This window comes from Vulpes lagopus, chromosome 23 (assembly GCF_018345385.1).
Source record: "Vulpes lagopus strain Blue_001 chromosome 23, ASM1834538v1, whole genome shotgun sequence".
Taxonomy (NCBI): Eukaryota; Metazoa; Chordata; class Mammalia; order Carnivora; family Canidae; genus Vulpes; species Vulpes lagopus.
In genome coordinates, this window is record NC_054846.1 from 51,396,917 (window position 1) to 51,412,561 (window position 15,645).

The 15,645-nt window shown below is 34.4% G+C and overlaps 1 protein-coding gene across 4 annotated transcripts in view; it reads right to left on the reverse strand.

Annotated features, from left to right (window-relative positions):
- SPATA6 (spermatogenesis associated 6) overlaps positions 1-15,645 on the reverse strand; it is a 145,593-nt gene that overhangs the window by 8,184 nt on the left and 121,764 nt on the right. For all 4 annotated transcript variants that reach the window (XM_041738805.1, XM_041738804.1, XM_041738803.1 and 1 more), the window contains one exon: positions 11,790-11,881. In XM_041738805.1, coding sequence (XP_041594739.1) covers positions 11,790-11,881 — 92 coding nt within the window. The remainder of the gene's footprint in view (positions 1-11,789; positions 11,882-15,645) is intronic.

The window sequence follows — 15,645 nt, forward strand, 5'->3', positions numbered from 1 at the left end:
CCTGGAACTGGATAATGGCTCAATCCTTTAGAAGTTATGGGATGGGGGCAATTTATTTAATCATCCCAAGTCTCAGCTTCCTCTGCTGTATTTTTTGCAGTATTATTTTAAAAATCAAAGACATATGTGTAAAGTGCATAGTACAGTGCTTACTCTGCACACTGAAGTTCTTAACCATGGGACACTAAACTACTAGGTACTTTATCTAAAAATATGAGGACACTCTGAAGTTGATAGCCGTGGAAACTGAGGCTCAGTGAAGTCAAGGGACCTGTCTCTGACCACTCAGCTAGCAACTGGCAGAAGAGAATGAGATCCCACGTCCATGGCCTTGAGGCCCCTTCCCCTATAGCATACTGCTACTGTCCTCAAAGGCGATTAGGAAATTCACCTGAAGTGCTTCATAGCACTTCTGGAAAATGGAAAACAAGGCAGAAAAGTCTGTATTTGAAGTGACAGGGATCCAATTTTGAGGGTCTTCAAAAAAAAAACCATGGAGAAAGGAAGCTGTGAAATAGACCAGCACTAGGTTAATTATAATGGGAATAGAGAAGAAAAGGCAACTCTTTTTGTTTTTTTGTTTTGTTCTGTTTTTTAAAGATTTTATTTATTTATTCATGAGAGAGAGAAAGAGAGAGAGGCAGAGACACAGGCAGAGGGAGAGGCAGGCTCCATGCAGGGACCCGACGCGGGACTTGATCCCATGTCTCCAGGATCAGGCCCTGGGTTGAAGGCGGCTCTAAACCGCTGAGCCACCTGGGCTGCCCAGGCAACTCTTTTTGAAGGTTTGATAGTACTTTTAAAAACATACCAAAGTTACAATTTTACTATCATAAACGTTAAGTTCTGGGCTTAATATATCATTTGCTAGAAATAAAATGTTGTCTTTTTCAAGGACTGAGTTTTATTTTTTAAATAAATATTTGACCTACTTCAATAAATTTACTTGTTATAATGAAGACTCAGGCATGTTAGAACTAACAAAATTTGTGCCATATAAAACTTTATGTTCTGGTTATTAAATGTCACAAATATTTTAAATGTACATTTGGAATCTCACTTCAAACAGATAATTTCTTCCTTGACTTAGTCTAATGATGTTACCTCTACTGTCAACTGTAAAACAGGTACTCTTAGGGCTGTATATCTAAGGAAAATTTGGTATTTGACCTGAAGTCAATCTAACAGCTGAACACAATAAAAGAGACCATGAAAAAAGGCATGGAGTAGCTGGGTTATCATTCTTAGAGCTTGACATGGTGTCCATGAGGATGTAAAGTCATGAGAACATTTATACACTCACTTTGGCATGACCCAACAAGGTTGAACATGCAATTTCAAGCCAGTAATCCAACTCCTAGGTACGCCAGCAAAATTCTTGCACATGTCTACCAAGTGACATGTACAGACATGTTCATAACAACACTCCCTGTAATAAAGCTAAGAACTAGAAGCAACTTAAATATTCATCTACATTAGATCAGATATGCATACAATGTTATGGGCATACAATGGTGTATGTGCAGCAAGGAAAATTAATGATCTATAGCCACATGCATCAATGTGGGTGAAACTAAAAAACCAACTGAGGGGGGGGGGAGCAAATTTCAAACAATACACAGTTATACTTACATTTATATAAAGTTTAAAACAAGAAAATAAAACAACTTATTGCTAAAGGATAGATTCATGTGTGGTATAACTATAAAGAAAAAAGATTAATAGAAAACTATGTTAACAGCTATCTTTATAGAAAGAGATCCAATTGGTTAGGAGCTTAAGGTGACTTTGGAGGTATGGATAATGGTCTATTAAAATGGATAGTGAGTAAATGCATATTCATTTATTATTATCATTATTATTACAATTTCGGATGCACAAAACTTAAATATATTCCTCTGTTACAATTAATATATGTTGTATGTTTTCAAAAACTCACTTCTGTGAACCATGACAACTGGTCTTTCTACTTCCTGATGGCTTTGCCAAAATGAAATTTTACCTCATATTTTCTAGTAATATTTACTAGATTGTGTCAAACTTTCTTTACACTTGGCACTGCCTCTTTCATTCTGGAAAATTTTGAAAATGGTATAGTCTCTAGGATAACAAAGGTGTTTTAAAATATGGTTATCATTACTTCTATCTTGTCCATAATTAAGACAATTTCTAATAATGTCAGTATAATATTTAAAATTTTTCAAAAGGCCTTAGCTAAGTCTCAGTGCTATTGTTTTGATATAATTACCACATTTCTTTCATTAGCTTTGCTGAAAATATAGTCTGGCCACTGACTACAATTTATGATTTCATACATTTTTTCACAAGCCTAACTCCTGTTGTCACTTACAACATTTTTTTTGGACATTTTGAGTCAAATGATTCACACACTGACAAATATATTAATAGAAACATTTATACAAATATATTAATAGAAACATTTCTACATCTTTCATGACTCCATAACCATATCTACCAGCCGAGGTCCCCACACTTGCCTGTGTTCCCTCATACTACTTTAGGGATCCCACCATGTTGTGTTTTGCTTGGTTGGTTGTACTTTATTTGTTTTTTGTAAGAAGTCATGAACCAATTAAAATTCCATAAAACACAAGTTTGTCCCTATCTCCTTGTCCACAATCATCAACTTTACTATATGCTGATGGCCAGGTAATAATGTTCTTTTCTGAATTTTACATTTTGTTTAGTTGCTAGGCTGGTTCTACTATGATAAACCTACGCAACAGTAGTTTGAATTTCTAACACACACACCACCACCCAGCTCTCAAAGAGGTAAGCAACAGCAGGGCTGCTAACTTTAAAAATCATTGTATAGATTTCTTCTGAGATTGTAAACAAAATTGTCACTTCTATTATCAAGTAGTATATTTAAAGTTATCTGGCATAGATTTGCTACTGCGTTAATTCCATTATACATTTTTTTTCATGTCTCAAAGATGCCTTAAATAGTATCACCTCAGTGGCTTGGAATGAATAAATAAAATTCAGAAAGCTTTTTAGAGGCAAATGTGAACCTGGTAAGAGGTAAAGAAGGTAAAGAAGAGCTAAAGTGGCCAAAACACACATTCTAATGCTTTTAGGTCTTGTAAAATTTGGCAGTGAGTTAATTTCCATTTAAAATTGCAAAATTTTTCAACTTAGTAAACAATACTGTAATCTCTGGAGAGAATTTGGAAATTAGTTCAGCCTGGAAGCCTGAATTGCAAAACAGAGATGTGAACACAGAACAGGTCCTAATATGGCCCACAGATAGGTACAAAGAGTATCAGAATCCTAAAAAACGTTATTTACTTCCAGACATGAAAGCATTAGCTCTCTAATGAACTGTGAACATATTAAGTCAATTCTGATTTCTCATTACTGTAAGTGATACTAAAATGTTTTATTATAGTAATAGGCTTTTAAAAATTAAACTTTTCTATTTTACCATGAATATCTCCAGCATTCATTTATTCAAAGCACTTTGTGAATTCCTACTAAGCTCTACAAAATACTGCATAAATGCCATATACCATTAAAATGGTTACTTTTAAGGGATAGTATTTTATTAATGCAGTGACTTTTGTTTTAATTAACTTATACTTGCTACTTAAGTAGGGATATACTGTATTTATGATAATGCTATTAAGAAAAAAAGACAAAAAAGAGCAGACTAGGAGAATATCCAAGAACTGGACAGTTTCAAATTCTAAGTATTGATAAGGCCTAGCATATATGCAAAGAAGAGAAAGGTCTTAGGCAGTTCAGCATGAACTAAGAGAAAAAGGACATTACTAATTTTTTGCTTAGAAAAGAATAAACTCACTTGAAACCCTGATATTTCCTATATTAGTGTCAAATGAAGACCAAGCATATACTACTCTATACATAGTCTTCAGACAAAATATCTATAAGGTGATACTCATTTGTAAAAGAGGTCAGAAGGTAAGATGGATATGCTACCCATAAGATATTAATTCTAAGAAATAACTGGAAGGCCATGAGAATTATAAAATTGTCCACTTGCCATTTGTACTCAAAGAACCAGAGTTGAAAGTGACTTTAAAGATGATGATACATATTCTATATTTTAAAACTGTGATCTAAGAGTCAATATAATTAAAGATGCTTATATAATACAAGAGATAAATTCCTTTCCATAATACTCAATAAAGGCTTCTATTAACCAAATTTTGAATGACAAAACACATAAAATAGTTTTGAGGATGTGATGTGTGCTTTTAGAGCACTGGATGGAGGATGGACAGATGGATGAAAAGTAGGAATGGAAGCTTTCAAAAGTCTTGGAGTTCAGAACAGATAATAGGAAGAGGATATATTATGGTTTAATAAAATCTGAAAAGTATCTTGTGTCTTTAAAGATACCATATAATGGGACGTCTGGGCAGCTCAGTGGTTGAGCGTCTGCTTTCAGCCCAGGGCATGATCCCAGGATCTGGGATCAAGTCCCACATTGGGCTCCCTGCAAGGAGCCTGCTTCTCCCTCTGCCTGTGTCTCTGCCTCTCTCTCTCTCTCTCTCATGAATAAATTAATAAAGATACCATATAAAGATAACATCATTAAAGACATAAAAATTTACTGATAAATAATAGCAATAGTTCTCAAATTATAATATGCATCTGGAAGGCTTATTACAACTCAGGTTATTGAGTCTCACCCTCCAGAGTTACTGAGGGAGAGTCAAAGAATTTGGATTTCTAACAAGTACCAGGGTGATGCTGAGGTCATTGGTCTAGGAACCATACTTTAGAAAGCACAGAATCAGAGACTTGTCTTCTACAGGGGGAAAAAAAAAAAGCTTAGGGAAGAAAACTGCATCTGGTCATTTATCTTCTTTTCCTATCAGCAGAAACTATATAGTCAACATTAAAAGAAGTATATTCAAAGAAATTTACTGAACACTGGTTACTTATAGGCCATTTATTTCTCTTCCATGACTAAGAGTATGTAGAAGTGAGCCACTAACAACAAATAAAGTCTAACAGCTTTCATGATTATTAATTCCTCTCTTGATCACTTATCTAAACATGTTTTTTATCTAAACATGTTATTAAATATCACAAAATATGAGTTTACTTAAATAAAATAATTTTAGCAATATAACTGATCAGTATTAATAAAGAACCCAATTTTAATATGTGAACTATTTTTCTAAATTGACCTCCTATTATACATGTCAAAGACCTTAATAAGCAATCAAAAACAAAGTTAAGTAACATATCTGTGCCTTCAAGGAGCTCACATTTAATAGAAGATGGCAAGATAGACACATAACAAAGTTGTTACAAGAGAAAAATGTTGGTAATTGAAATATATGAGAGAAAGTGGCAGGATAAAGGAGAAAACACCCAACGGTCTGTTGAGGTCATGAGGGAAAAACTTGAGCTTAGTCCTAGAAAATAAGTAGGCAGTTACTAGATAAACAAGAAGACAGAAGTCTACACATAGCATCATATTCTAACAGAATCTACATGCTATGCTACACATAGCATCATATTCTAACAGAATCAAGGTATGAAACAGTTTGGAGTATCATGAAATACCAGGTATACCTGGAGAGGTAAGACTAAAGTAAGATTTAACTGTTAGAACTCAAACAGAATTTTATCTTGGAGGGAATAATGAGCTGACAATGGGAGGACACGGAAGGGATTTCTACTCTGGGTGGGAAATTGAATCAAGATTACTTTAAAAGTCTCCTTAGTCTCATATATGTATATTTTTAATATGTGTATAGGGGACAAGCAGTCTTTATTTAAACACAAAAAATAGTATTTTAAACTGGTATTTTAAGTCATCCCTCCAGTTTCACGAATGCAAGTTAAACAATATTGATATCATATACACAAAGAACATCTCATTTGTTTTATTATTCTTTTCTGACTTCCCTCTCATACTTCGAATAAAGATAACTAGATATAAACCTGAAATAATGTAGAGTACAGCTGTAATAATACTTCAGGAGTATTTTCATGTTTTGCCCTGGTTAAATAAAATAATAAACATATTTTTTACTCCTAAAAGCAGTTATCACTAAAGCAGCTCACACAACTACAGTTCAAGCATAATATCATGAACTAGTACTTATTGTGGCTCTTGAACCTAACTTGGGATTGCTGTAAATAATCTCATACGTGTCATCATCCAAACAGCAGTCCATTTAACACTATCTAGTTCAGACCATAATTGCCTACTTGTTTGCTGACAATGTTATAAAATCACAATTCTTACTAAAAGTTATATTTAATGTATCACTTTCTTATAATCTATTTTAAAAATTAAATTAGTCTACCAAGACTTGCTAGTCATAAAACCATTCTGGCTGCTTAGTAGTATTCTTTAAGGGGGCAACAAGTTGAACATTGGACAATGCCGTGGAGCCATTTTTTTTTTTTTAAGATTTTATTGATTCACGAGAGACACAAAGAGAGACTCAGAGACAAAGGCAGAGGGAGAAGTAGACTCCCTGCAGGGAGCCCAATGTGGAACTTGATCCCAGGACCCCAGGATCATGACCTGAGCTGAAGGCAGTTGCTCAACCACTGAGCCACCCAGGCGCCCCGCCCTAGAGTCAATATTAAGTCTAATTACCAAGGTCATATTTTTGTCTTAAAAAATGAATACAAAAAAAAATGAATACAACACTGCCCTGTCCTAATCATCAGAGACTTTTCTAGACTCCTAAACTGCAAGTTTTACAACACTTTGAAAAATCACATAAATGTGCAGCACCCTCAATATTTTTGAATATCAATATACCTTCTAGACAAACATTTTTTAAAAAGAAATTAAATCTTAAGTATTTAATGAAAAAGGATTTTATGATACTTGAGTTAATAACTCAAGATCCCATGAATTCTAATTAGAATGAACCAACATTTTTCTCACTTAAAAATGAAGGCTTATTTTTAGTTATTTGAGAGATTTTAAGTCTGTATATTATTTAGATTTTTTTTCTTCAATTTGTTAATATTAAAGACAGCCTTTTGGCTATTTACTACATCTTAGTAGATTCATCAGATTAATCAGATAGTGCCCCAGAGGGAAGAGATGAAAACTATACTCAAGCCTGTTGTTATTCAAAAATATATAGTCAACTGCTGGGTACCAGAGGGGCAGAGGTGAGGGATGGGTGAAAAAGGTGATGGGGATTAAGGAGAGCACTTGTTGTGATGAGCACCAGGTGATGCATGGAATTACTGAATCGCTATACTGTACACCTGAAACTTAAGATAACATTGTATGTTAACTATTCTGGAATATGTAAAAACTTAAAAACATATATAGTCAAAATTTACTCAGCTCTGTTACAAATAATTTCACAATTAAAACATTATATTGAGCATATTTCTACTGTTAGTAATCTGAAAAATATGCATAAGTACATAGAAAATAGTTTATCTGAATAGTTCCATAAAGGATTTGGTTAAAAATTTTAGGCAATAGTCTTAAAAGGTCAATTCACATTCTAATAATGAACTTAAAATTATTTTTATCCTTACTTCTTTTTGTGACCAGCTCCCATCTGTATGAAGCATCACTCATATATGGTTTTTAATTAGGACTAACATTCCAATAAGGTATTTATGTCAAAAGTACACAACAGTATGGAGAAATTTAAACATCCTGAAAACTGAAGAAATTTGAAATACACATAGCAGGTACTAAAAAGTATCTCAGCACTCTGAGAACTGATAAGGCTACCACTGCAAATGTCTAGAATTTTCCTTTCTTTTCTTTTTTTTTTTTTTTTTAAGAATTTGAGAGAGATAGTGAGAAAGAGCATGAGGTAGTGCAGAGAAGGAAAAGCAGGCTCCCTGCTGAGCAGCCTGCCATCCAGCCCCAGCCATCCTCTGCTGGATGTGGGGCTTGATCCTAGGAGTCAATATTAAGTCCCGAGATCATGACCTGAGCCTAAGGCAGATGCTCAACCAACTGAGCTGCCCAGGCACCCTAAAATTTTCTAAAAGATAGGCAATATGTAAGAGAGAAGGAAGTCAGCCTAGGTAGTTCTTTCTAAAATCTAGCTCCAAATCCCAAAGTACTTGAAGTAAAAGGTTACTTAACAACTCTTTGATAAGAAATTTCTTCCAAATGAATTTTATACTCAAAGATGATGGAAGACATAGGACTTCCATGTATAGGCTAGAATGTATAGGCTAATGCATACAGTAAACGGGCACTTCAATTTCCCATTCTGCACTTTCTACAGAAAACACTGAATCTCTGCTATATTCCATGGATGATAAGCACAATGCATATCTCGATCCTAAGATAAAATACTGGGGATCCCTGGGTGGCCCAGCAGTTTAGCGCCTGCCTTTGGCCCAGGGCCTGATCCTGGAGACCCGGGATCGAGTCCCACGTCAGGCTCCCGGCATGGAGCCTGCTTCTCCCTCTGCCTGTGTCTCTGCCTCTCTCTCTCTATGTCTATCATAAATAAATAAATCTTTAAAAAAATAAGATAAAATACTTAGTCCTGGGCATAATCTTTAAGGAAAATATTGATATTCTTTCTTTGATGAGTCACTGCCATTTTATATCCTTTTAATTCTTTGAACAGGATTTCTTTTAGTTCTTTGAACATAGCTGCTAAATCCAATATCTGAGCCTCTTCAGAGACAGTTTATAGTAATTCATTCTTCAACTGTATTGGTTAGATTTTCCTATTTCTTGTATATTTCATAATTCTTTGTCAAAAACAATATTTTAGACAAAAGCTGCACATCTTTACCTTACCAGGGCTTTGTTTTTGATTATTTGTTTAGTGTCCTGCCTAGACTAATACTTTAAGTCTGTTTTCCTTGTCCTGTACAGTTTCTGGTGTCTCTTACTCCTTTTCTTTTTTAGAAAAATATTAAAAAAATAAAAAATAAAAAAAAAAAAAGAAAAATATTGTTTCTACTTTTAAGCTTGGACTCATAGGGGTTGCTCCTGAGTCAGCATAGGTTGGTGACGAGCAAATGACTGGTCAGAAAGGCTTTTTCCATCTTTTGCTAATGGATCTATGTGTGCCTTGGAATATACATTCAAAGTTTATCCAGTTTACAAGTCTGTCCTGGATATTACTTTCTGCTTTCACAAGGCCTCACATTCAGCCATGGACTAGTGGCTTCCAAAGGCCCTCTCCAGTTTCTCCTGAACATATTTACAACCTTACACATATTGTTCCAGACTACCTTACATAATGTTTACATAATTACAACCTTACATAATGTTCCAGACTACCAGGGATAAGTACAACTTTATCAAGACCAACTTTGGCTAGCTGGTCCCTGGATCTTTGCTGTCTGTCCCAACAAGTAGTGAGACCTCAGTCTTCTCTTACTTTGCCAGTGGGATCATTATTGTTTCTATTCATCTCTATGCACATGGGATTTCCCATGCTCTGCTCCATATAGTCAGCCTCCTCTGTCCGCAGAGCTGCCCAGTCTTTTAGCACGACTGCCCTAAGGAGCTGGGTATGGGGAGTTCCAGGCAAAATGCCCTAGGTTCCCTATTGCCCTTATTGAGGCTCAGTAGACTTTCTTGAGAAATGCTTCTCAATTTGTTATACGCCTTTGGTTAATTTTCAAAGTCCTAAAAATTTTTGTTTTTGACAATTCTATCTAGTTGTTGCTTGGGGGAAGAGAAGATTTGCTAAGCTCATCACTCAGCCATTCCAGGAGTCCATGCAGACTTCTTCAGGATCTCTGTGTCAATGTGTGTCTGCAGAGGGGTGATATTAAGCCAAGATCCCAAATCTCTTGATTTCTGCTGATGGAAGCCTTAAGCAAATGGGTGATCACTTTGAGAGCAGGTTCTCTCGTCTTTGAGATGGAAAGTAGGAGAGTGACTCCTTGGCCTAATATATAATATGACTTAGGGATAAAATAATATTCTGATCATTTCAGTAGTTTCTGGAACTAATATCAAATATACTCTTATAAAAGGTCTTGAAGGCCTGACCACTTGGTTCTATCAGTCTGAATATGTACATAAGAGAAGTGACAAGGAATATAAAAAAATCTTTAAAAATGTGTAAGCAGGGATCCCTGGGTGGCGCAGCGGTTTGGCGCCTGCCTTTGGCCCAGGGCGCGATCCTGGAGACCCGGGATCGAATCCCACATCGGGCTCCCGGTGCATGGAGCCTGCTTCTCCCTCTGCCTGTGTCTCTGCCTCTCTCTCTCTCTCTCTGTGACTATCATAAATAAAAATTTTAAAAAAATGTGTAAGCAGAACTTTTCTGATACTCTGCTTAACTCTTACTTGAGAGGTGCCAAAATAATCTCAGGTAATCAAAAGCTTAGCCATTAACATTGCTTGGTAACAGTGCTTTTCAAAATGTGGTTCTTACACTAGCTACATTAGGAGCATTCATGATATTTCTTAAAATGCAGATTTCTAGGTCTTTACCTATAGGTAAAGATTTAGAACCCAAGGGCATAGGAAGAATAAATCTGTATTTTTAAGATGCAACTCAGGTCATTATTATGCATACAGAAGTACAAAAAACAGACACTTTCCTTTATCAATCCTATTCATTCTTACCCAATTAGAATTAACTATATGGATTAAGAACCAAAATTGAAATGTCAATCCATATAGTAGCAATCTGGAGAATAGAGTTTTAAGTAAATAATAATAAAAGGTAATTCTTCAAGGGGTGGACTTTCTTGGATCTTTTTCCTGGCTGGATTGCTTCTACAAATTCTTCTCTCTCTCTCTCTTTTTTTTTTTTTTTTTTTGCTTCTACAAATTCACCTGTAATATGCTACTTCCCTTAATGAGAGGCCAAGGTTGCCTGTTGGTTGCAAAGCAATAGCTTTGGGTGATGAGTTGACATTTATACTCTGTGTAAGCGGCAAAAGAAATTCTCACATGTTCACAGGATATCTAGCCTAACTTACCAGGGTAAAGATCAGAAACTTCAGGCCAAAACTCAAATTAGCAATAAAACATATTCCATTATCCGGAGCTTTTTTTCTTATACTTGTTTTTCTAGAAACTCAGGAAGAAGGTAGAAGCCATGTGGTCATCAGTGGTATAGCACCAAAGGATTCAGAGAACCTTAGTTACATAAACCACAATTTACATTCAGCTTTTAATACCACCTTCTATGGCAACTGACACAGAGCTTTTAAAAATCTTCATCGGGCAGCCCAGGTGGCTCAGTGGTTTAGTGCCGCCTTCAATCCAGTGCGTGACCTGGAGACCCGGGATCAAGTCCCACATCAGGCTCCCTGTGAGGAGCCTGCTTCTCCCTCTGCCTGTGTCTCTGCCTTTCTTTCTCTCTGTGTACATACTCTCATGAATAAATAAATAAAATCTTAAAAAAAAATCTTCACAACACTTGCTAGCATAATCTTGCAAAAATTTTGTTATTACTAACATTATTACTAAAATGTTAGGCTAGAAGAACAGTTTTTCTTACGTTATTAAAAAAAAAAAAAGCTTGCTCATGGTCTAAAATTATATAAACTGTTGTTTGAATGAGAATAAATATGCCCTGGAGATGTTGGGTTTGCAGGACAAATACACCATAAATCTTAAGTAAAATGAAAAGTATCACTCTTAATTGACTATATTTGTTTTCACGGAAAAGTTGCAGTAATGTAATCATTAAAGTATTTTAATAGGATTTTATACTGTTAAACATAAAACATAAATAAATAATAATGATTAAATTGAGTCTAAATTTCCCACAAATCCAAAACATTAAAAGGCAGGTTATATTTATGCCAACTGTGAGAAAGGTCTCTACACGCTACATTAATCTGGCTCATACCTATACTCTGGGTCACTGTCGTAGGCAGAGTCTCTGTATAAAAGACCTCTTTTCAGTTCCAGTTCGTCTTCCTTCTCTGGGTCTCTCTCATCCTGAAAAATTTAAAGATTTCCATTAATTCATTTTATAATTAACACAATGCCTATGTTTCTTTGGGAAATGCTCTCCCTCTCCCCCATTATATGAAATGAATCAAATGCTCGGATTTCTTAGGAAAGAAAAAAAAAAGTAGGTGAGAATTCATTACTCTGTTCGATAAAACAAATACAATTTTAGTATACTTTTGCTAATAAGGCTTATCAAAGACTAGAACCTGGTAGATGTTTCTTGCATCAATGAATAGGAATGGATACTGTGTCAAGATATGTAGTAAGATATATGGTAATGTCTTCCACATTGTTATGTGAACTCCTAAAAGATTGATCCTGCACTCTGAAGAATAAGCACCTGGAAACTTATGCAGATGTAAACATTCTAACAAGTACCTATTATTCATAAGCCAAAATGCAATAATAAGGCACAAGAAGCAAAAATGAAAGGCAAGGTAGTTGGAATTAAAATACATAGCTACTCCTCCTATGGACAACCTGTTTTTAACTTCTCATAGACATATTCAAGATCTAAGAAATAGAATTCTAAAGAGATGGATTGTAAACTATATCATCCACTGCAATTATGTTCTTATGTATGGTAGTTTTATATAATTTAGTATCAAATATCTTTCAAGACTATTAGCCAATACCCTTGTTCCTTAGTCGGACAGGAACAGACATAAAGACTACTGAATAATACAAGAATCTATAAGCACAAACAAATTGCTACAGGGATTAGTATTAATAAGGGAGGCATTTATTTTATGTAAGAAATCAGCTGAATACAAATTATGAAGAAAAATGTTTTTAAAAAATTTGCTGATAGCATGAAATTGGGAAGAGAGCATTCAATTAAAAATTGGAGCAATAAAATACTCCAGTATTTTAAAGTTTAAAAATCACAGGAAATGTGAATATACATTTAGAATTGTTATAGCTTCTAGGTTAACTGAACCTTTATCATTATGAGTAACTCCATTTATATCTATTTATGCTTTTTTCCCTTAACTTTTGATTTACTGTTACTATAACTACAGTAGCTTTCTTTTAGTTAGTGTTTGGATGACATATATTTGTCCTTCTATTTTCCATTTTTCCTTATTATTAGGTTTTGGATGATCTTCTTAAATATCATATAGCTGGATGTTGGTTGTTTTTGTCCAGTCTGATGAGTCAGTGAAGTGGAGCATTAACATTACAGACAATGAGTGCAAAAGACACTGCAAAATAAAGCATAAGATATTTTTAAAAATGTATTGTTTTCAACCTTCTGAAATAGATTATGCTCCAAAGAAGAACTGAATGAAAGTGATGTAAATAGTATTTAATTTTTAACTCTCTCCTTGGAATAAGCTATTCATTTCTAGATTATATAATAAGTGATATCACACATAAATATAAATCAATGTTCCTTATTTAATTTTGTCAATACAGGTGAAAAAATTAATTTTTGACCAGGAGTAATAAAACGTGTTGACTAAATTTTAAAGTTTACACATGAAAAAAATATAAAAGTACTTTAAAAAAATCTGAACCTCAGCTATTCATTAAATAAAATCCTGTTTTGAGTTGGGTACTTACTATCCTATGGGATAAAAAATGACTAAGATATGGTTCCCTCAGACAGCAGAACAAAGTTGTTTACTGACTTAAGAGGAAGTGAGACCACAACCTGTAAAACTATTCAGGCAGAGCACTGATACATGTCTAGATCGAGAAGTTCCTGGACGAGAATACTGCCCCAAGAAATAAAAAGGACCAGATGATCTTCATAATTATTTCCTTCAAATTTTAAGACTATCTTTTGTGACATTTTATATATATTCAATACATATACAAATCTCTTATAAGAGTCTTTTTTTTAAAGGTCAAATTATATAAAAGCAAAGAGGCAAATCACTTTATTGTAAGTTATTAACTATTGGTAAAGTAAGTATTTGGAGAGATGTATCATTCTAATTAGTGCCAGGGAATACATTCCTGGGGAAAGAAGAAATGATTCCTCTCTTACTCTTTATCAACATTCCTGTTTGCCAACATGTAAACACAGAAAAAATGGACGACACCAATATTTACTGAGTTTCTGTAAGGTATTTAGGATTGAGTTAGGTCCTCTCTACATGGGTATCATTTAAGCCTTAAATGACCTTATGAAAAAGGTATTGAAATTCAAAAAGTTAAATTATTTGGCCAAAGTCACACATTATTAAGTGGCAGAGCTGGAATTTAAACCCAGAGCTAACTTAATTTACACTATACTGCCTCCTAGAATGCAAATGAAATCAAAACCCCCATCCCAAGCCATTAGATTATTCTCCTATATGAAAATTAGACTCAAAATTTCAGCTACATCTATTTTTCAGCTAATACCTACTTGGTTTTTTATGAAGGTGTTCTGAAACAATAGAGTCCAAAGAAATTTTCTCAGAATTTCCATGAAGAAACATATTTCTTTCAGCAAAAGTCATTAATAAAATAAACATTATTAAAAGAAGCTGTGGGCTCTCCTTCCCTGAATTTGGCACTAAGTTAAATGTTCTCTTAAGATTCCTTTCATCAATGATCACTACACGTTATGCATGTGATTGACATCTTACTTAGACTACCCCTGGGAGAAAGAAATAAAAGGTATCTACTTATGCTTGCAAACCAAAAAATTTAGGGATAAAAGTGGTTGGTCTAAAACATAACCAGAACTAAAAGGCAGCAATCTCACTAATTACATAGTGTTTAAATAAAATATATACCTGTCGTTCTCAAACACATGAAATTCTTATATATAGTTAGAATACCTGTAAAGTATATTTTATTTCTAACATATTCAATACATTAGAGTTAATTGTGTATATGGACAAGAATTCAAACAGAATTTGATCATTAGTTCTAGTATTCATTATTAAAGATAATAATAATAATATTCATTATTAACCTGGACAAATCAGTTAGCCCTAATGACTTTTATTTCCTACTTCATAACATAAAGAAAATTTAGGTAGAAGGAATAAACCTAACCAAAGAGGTAACGGATCTATACCCTAAAAACTACAGAACTCTTCTGAAAGAAATTGAGGAAGACACAAAGAGATGGGAAAATATTCCATGCTCATGGATTGGCAGAATTAATATTGTGAAAATGTCAATGTTACCCAGGGCAATTTACACATTTAATGCAATCCCTATCAAAATACCATGTACTTTCTTCAGAAAGTTAGAACAAATTATTTTAAGATTTGTGTGGAATCAGAAAAAACCCCAAATAGCCAGGGAAATTTTAAAAAAGAAAACCATAGCTGGGGGCATCACAATGCCAGATTTCAGGTTGTACTACAAAGCTGTGGTCATCAAGACAGTGTGGTACTGGCACAAAAACAGACACATAGATCAATGGAACAGAATAGAGAATTCAGTTCAACTTTATGGTCAACTAATATTCGATAAAGGAGGAAAGACTATCCACTGGAAGAAAGACAGTCTCTTCAATAAATGGTGCTGGGAAAATTGGACATCCACATGCAGAAGAATGAAACTAGACCACTCTCTTTCACCATACACAAAGATAAACTCAAAATGGATGAAAGATCTAAATGTGAGACAAGATTCCATCAAAATCCTAGAGGAGAACACAGGCAACACCCTTTTTGAACTCGGCCACAGTAACTTCTTGCAAGATACATCCACAAAGGCAAAAGAAACAAAAGCAAAAATGAACTATTGGGACTTCATCAAGATAAGAAGCTTTTGCACAGCAAAGGATACAGTCAACA